This window comes from Gavialis gangeticus, unplaced genomic scaffold (genome assembly GCF_001723915.1).
Source record: "Gavialis gangeticus isolate Ggan-Ray unplaced genomic scaffold, GavGan_comp1, whole genome shotgun sequence".
NCBI lineage: Eukaryota > Metazoa > Chordata > Crocodylia > Gavialidae > Gavialis > Gavialis gangeticus.
Genome location: NW_017729032.1, coordinates 249,356,601 through 249,362,933, shown reverse-complemented (window position 1 = coordinate 249,362,933; position 6,333 = coordinate 249,356,601). Strand labels below are relative to the sequence as shown.

General features: G+C 42.1%; 1 protein-coding gene across 1 annotated transcript in view; it reads left to right on the top strand.

Moving 5' to 3' along the window:
* Window positions 1-6,333, top strand: part of CRYBG3 (crystallin beta-gamma domain containing 3) — a 226,696-nt gene that overhangs the window by 130,435 nt on the left and 89,928 nt on the right. Inside the window, exons 11-13 of the mRNA XM_019523910.1 lie at window positions 243-357; window positions 2,820-2,855; window positions 4,542-4,675. Coding sequence (XP_019379455.1) covers window positions 243-357; window positions 2,820-2,855; window positions 4,542-4,675 — 285 coding nt within the window. The remainder of the gene's footprint in view (window positions 1-242; window positions 358-2,819; window positions 2,856-4,541; window positions 4,676-6,333) is intronic.

The window sequence follows — 6,333 nt, the reverse complement described above, 5'->3', positions numbered from 1 at the left end:
CCCACGCAAACCATAGTTTGTATTAATTTACATGAAGAGTTTATTAATTTATTTGTAGAGTTTATTTTATTTATTTAGAGTTTATTTATTAATTTATTTAAGAGTTTATTTGTATTAATTTACATGAAGAGTTTCATGTATATTGTCCAATACCAGTGGGCACAAATAAGAAAAGAAGTTTTATTTAAATACCATTTTATGTTCTTAATAAATCTAATTGGATTTTTCTCTTGTTGTTACAGGTGGCTTGCTTATTCTGACTTGAATTATAAAGGAGAGGTGGTTATTTTGGAAGAAGACCATTCAGTGCTTGAAATTTCTTCAACAACTGTAAAATCCTTACGTCCCTTAAAAATGGTGAGAAAGTTGATTCTCAGAAGATACATTGTCTTTTTAATGATTTGGTTTAAAGCCCATTTTAAGTTGAAGTCCCTCTTGGATTACTTGAGTTAAAGTTTGCATGAACAAGAAATCATCCACAGACTGGATTGTGTTATATATGGTTTAAACAGGGACTAGAAGTTCTTATCCTATTTCCTGGATTACCTTTTGTGTGATCCCTTTGTCCCTGTGGGTTCTGTGCTTACTTGCCTCTCCCAGCACTGCCCCCTCATACCCGCTCCCTTTTCCCTCTCCCTCCCTCCTCTTCACCTTCATTTCTTGCAAACTTTTGTATTCAAATGCCTCTCTCCATTCTATACACTGCTCTGTTCAAGGTCCTTTCAGAGCATCTGATGAAGTTAGCTCCAGCTCACAAAAGCTTATGTTATATATATTTCTAATTTAGTTAGTGTTTAAGGTAGAAATCTATCCTACCTTCTGCTTGACTTCAGGCTAACACAGCTACCTATGTCTCACAGGCCCCCTTTACACAACTATCTGATTAATGCTCCTAGGGCTGGGAGCTGTTAGCTGACAAGACTCCTGGCCTCAACAGCAGCCCACAGGCTAGCGTTGGCTGGAAGTCCCGTCAGCTGACAAAACTTCCAGCCACAGCACCAGCCCATGGGCCTCCATAGCTGGGAGTCGTGTGAGTTGACAAGACTCCTAGCCGCAGCAGCACCCCACTGGAATCTTGTCAACTGCAGGACTCATAGCCACAGGAGCTTACTACTAGTATGCTGGTGCAGGAGAGGCCTGGGATCAGGATCCTGGGCTCCTCCAGCACCAGCAATAAGGCATGGTAGGCTCTGATGCTGTGGCATTTGCTCTCTGGGTTCCTGCCATGCACATACATGTAGCATGGCACAAGTGTGTGCATTGCGGATCAGATCCTATCACAACTTTATCTGAACATCTAGAGGGATCCACAGATTCTTAATATAATTTTGTGTATTAAAAGTATAATACTCTTCTTTTCCTTTTCAGTGGGGGCACCTACACATGCACTTTACTGCAGAGTTGACTAATTAGCAGTGTACATGTGCAGATCTGTTAAGCCGGAGCAAACTAATTAATTCCATCATAGGATAGTACTGCCCAATACAAGTACTATCCTATGGCAGAGTTATTTACTCTACCACAATGCATGCGTAGATAGTGACCAGGACTAGCTGGGGCATGAGGGTGCTACAGTGTGGGACTGCTTGCTGGCTAGCCCCACACTATAACACCCTTGTGCCATGGCCAGCCCCTCCACAGAACATTGAATCGGGGCAGAGCAGCTCTGGGCTGGCAGGCTGGGCCCCTTGCCACCTGGGGTTGTGCCACCTCAGCTCACCATGCTGCAGTCTTGGGCACACATATAAACACAGCACCTAGGAACAATAAACTCTGGCATGAACTGTGCCAGAGTTTAATCAGGCACACTGATTGCATGTGTAGATGCACCCAGTGTGAACAAACCATTATCACCTTTGGGAATAGAATATGCAGGAAAAGAGTACATCTAACCCATTCAATAGGATATCTTATTAAAAAATGTGGATTAAAACCCTTTTTAGACCAAAGCAAACTGTTGTAAACTTATTTTGGAGAAAGTAACAAAATGTTATTAAAGTCTCTTCAGAAACTCTTTAAACTGACACAGCTAATATCTGCTAGTGGTGTTTGGTCAGAAGATGAAACCACTGCACAGTAATTTAGATTCAGAGGCAGGATAATTTTCCTTTGATGTGGGCTTGTGGGTATAAATATGGAAAATGATAGAGAAAGATAAAGTAGTACATAGCTTAATATATGTATGTAATAGTTATATGTAGGTTGCTAGGGCTGCAAGTGTAAAGTATTTGCCCAATTTCTTTCTGTGGTTTTGAATTTCTCCCCAGTTCTCCAAAGATGAAGAATTACAAGGTGACTTGTCTACTATTTCTAGTGAAGGAACAATTATTGTACAGTCCGCTCACACTTTTTCCATCCCTAGAGCATTTACACTGTTCTCAATCCAAGGAATCAAGCAATCAGCCCCATTTCTCTATAATTCTAGGTCTACAGTCCCAGTGATTTAAGAAACTTGCATGTCATTACAATTTCAAAAGTTAATTTAAAGAACACCTGCTGCATGATTAGTTAACAAAGAGCAGTAACTATTTTGGTCTACAGTGTAAATATAGAAAATAACTATGCAGACATTTAAAATGTTTTTTATACCCAGAGGCTGCTATAATCATGAAACCTGTTTGTCTGTCTTTTTTATAGGTGAGCACTGGTATTATGAATTATCAAAGTATCTCAAAGTCACAATTTGTTTTAATAGAAAATGGCATTGACAAGTATAGTTACAAGGGCTGCATATTCTTTTGGGTTTATAGAACATGCACCCAGGGAAGCATAATTTAAAATATCATGTAATGCTCTTTTCTTTTTTGTTTAAACTTCAGGGTGGACTAAAGGTACAATTCCCTATGAATGTTAAGGTAAGTACTGTGTGCGAGTATAGTCAATCAAATTGTAAGCCCATCCTGATGTAACAGACCGCCTAATCTAGCCTTCTGTATTTAGCAGTCAAGAAGTACCCACTCCCTTGCCCAAAAAGAAAAGGAAGCATTCTTCATCCTCCCGACTTCCTGAGAACAAAGTCTGTGTCACTGTGCAACCCAATAGCCACAACTGCTTTGTGCGTTCTAAAAGCCGAAACAGTTTTTTTGTCAGCTGAAGAAGAATTTAAAGGGACTACAATCTGAAATGGCTTTTTCCTCACTGATGCAAGCATAACAGATATCATTGATGGATTGGGATGTTGCAATCATTATGTGCCTTATCTCACCACATTCAAAGGAGGAGGGTATTAGAAAGGGGTGGGGAAGTGGGTACTCTTTTCTTCCCCATCCCTATCCCCATGCAAGGATCAAAGTCTGACTGAAAATCAGGGCTGCCGCTGCAGGCTGGGGCCAGGGGTGGTGCCAGGCTCTTCCCAGCAGGGAGGCTGGGCCAGGCTGCACTCAGGGAGGTTGGCAGCAGTGCTGGGAGGGGGGCTATGGCGAATTTTAGCTGTAGCACCCCCGTAGTGCCCCTCTCAGCACCCCTGCCACCGAGGGGCAAATGCCTTCCCAGCATGTGTGCAGCAGTGGGATCTTCCCCCACTCTGCGCCCCAGTCCCAGTGCCAGCCCCACTCCCTCCCTCATCACGGGGGCTTTGATCTGCCTCCCCCTCCTCCCCCCATGCCCCATCCATTTCCCCACCCCTTTTCCCTCAACAGACTTGCCAGCCAGATGCTACTCTCCAGGCGGCGCTCCTGACCACCTGCGTGGTGTGCTGCAGCTGCATGTATGCATGTGGCATTTACTGGTGACATTATTGGCCACATTAGCCAAAAAAATCCTATTGCCAATAATGTCAATTTTCCTTTTATTGGTGCCGATAGGATATGGACAGCTATATCAGTGCACCTCTAGTTTAGAGTCCTGGGAAGCATGACTTATGAGGAATGGCTGAAAAAGCGTGGGTTATTTAATGTGGAGAAGAGATAAGAGTCTCCAAATACCTGAAGGACAAATATAGAGAGGATGGAGATAGGCTTTTCTCTGTGGTTGTAGGGGCCAAAATAAGAACAATGGCCTCAAGCTGCAGCAGAAGACATTTAAGTTGGGAGAACTTTCTGATTACAAAAGTGGTCAAGCACTGGAATAGGCTATCAAGAAAAACTGTGGACTTTCCATCCCTAGAAATTTCCAAGAGCAGGTTAGACAGAATCTTGGCTGGGATGGTTTAGTCAGAGATGATCTGCCTTGAGCAGGGGGCTTAACTAGATGACCTAGCATAGGAATTATTGTCAGTCCAGCTTTGACAGCAGAGAGCTCAGGATTTACTCTGCCTAGAATAAGAGCATCACTGGCAGTATTATACTAATATGACCAGAGCAGTGCAGGAATATTGGTATAATTATGCTAGTAATTTTCATAATGAAGACACGTCACACTGATAACCTGGCCTGGATAAGCCCAATATCTGGCAGAGTCAAGAGTTCATAAAGCACAAAGTTTCCCTATGCTGCTGACTGAGGAAAAAACAGTGACCCTAAACAATGTGACACTGCAAGTTTCATGTTTATGGTCAGTAAACTGAAAGGGCTCAATCTATTCTTTCAAATCATGTTCTCCAGATAATAATATATGAAAGAACCCACTTCAGAGGACGGGCCAAAGAGCTTTCTGAAAACATAGATTGTGTCCCTGCTCTGTTTAGAAATGAGGAGGATTTCCAGGGAATTGGATCAATACGTGTCATTGGTGGAGTGTGAGTACCTTTCATTTTAATATTTAAGCTTTTTTCTTTGTAAAAATAGAACAAAATTATATTCCTATATAAGTAGTTTTGTTGTTGTAAACCACAACCTCAGACATTTGTGTGCTGGAAAGCATAAGTGTCCTGAGTCATGTTAGCTAACCTGTAGCCATTGCTCTGAGACAAAATTCCTTGTCTTCAGTAGGATTTTGCACCTTCAGTGTTGGCCAGCAGGCTGAAGTGTCTGTATCTGTGTCTCCATAAGGCTTGTCTACACAGAGACCCACAGGAACGTCAGGACAAATCAACCACAGTCAACATTCATAAGGTCCAGCTAACTAAGGGCACTTGCTCCTAAATCAAAGGATTTACATGGAGGCATAACACATTTTAGCTTTTGGGGATTGACCTTGCTTTTAGTAGCTTTGCTGTAACTTCCTAAAGTGTCCCATGTAGATGTAGCCATAATCTTCCACCTAATTTGCAAATCTGTAAAAGCTATTAACTGCCTAGGTTATTCATTTGTCAGCTATCCTTGTTAACATGACTTAACAATTTTTTTTTTTTTTACCTATGACTGCATCAGGGATTGATTCTGCATTGTTCTGCCCCCTTTGCTGTCATTTTTGCTAGTGCAAAGTGGATGAGTGAAGGGTAAAATATTGCCACTTAGATTTGATAGTCTCTAATTTGCATTTATATAAATGACCGTAAAACAGAGCCGTAGAGAAACCAGTGATGCTTGCCTAAGAACTCTGGATACCAGCTAAACACTCTGCTGTTTCCTCACCTCTAATATCCACTTATTTGTCTAACGGATTGAAAAACATGTGCTTCTAGAAAGCATATTTCTGATAAAGCAGTGAAATAATGCTGACACTAACACTGTTGTCATGGTTAGAGAGCTAATGCCTCAGTACAGTGACTGAGATACTACATGTGCTGTATGTCTGTTATTTCAGGCTATTTGTAGACTTTCTCATGCACAAAATTCACAGAAAAACTTCAATGTAAATACCCAAAGATACTTGCCAAAGACATTATGTGCCAAGTCTCTGGAAGACCTAAGATTTTTTTAAATGATCTTTTTTTGCCTCTGTGCTTTTTTTTTTATTCCACAATAACTTAAGCAGCTGAACTAATTTAAACCAAATGTTGTTAAAAAATAAATTCATTCTTGTCTGCCAAATTTCAATGCTAACAGAATTTGTACAGGAGTTATAAATCCTTGTAGGAAAGTTTAACAGAAGAAATGCTCACAGAAGCGTAAGACATTTGCTGGTGGTATTGTTGCAGATATAGCTTCATAGTTTCATAGTTTCTAGGGTCGGAAGGGACCTGAGCAGATCATCTAGTCCGACCCCCTGCCATGGCAGGAACAGCACTGGGGTCAAATGACCCCAATAAGGTGGTCATCCAACCTCCTCTTAAAAACCCCCAGGGTGGGAGCCTGCACCACCTCACATGGAAGCTGGTTCCAGACCCTAGCCGTCCTGACCGTGAAGTAGCGCCTCCTGATGTCCAACTTAAACCTTCCCTCCGCCAGCTTGTGACCATTGTTCCTGGTCACTCCTTGCGGCGCTCAGGGGAACAGGGACTCCCCCAGCGCCTGCTGATCCCCCCTAACCAGTTTATAACAGGCCACAAGATCCCCCCTCAGCCTTCTCTTT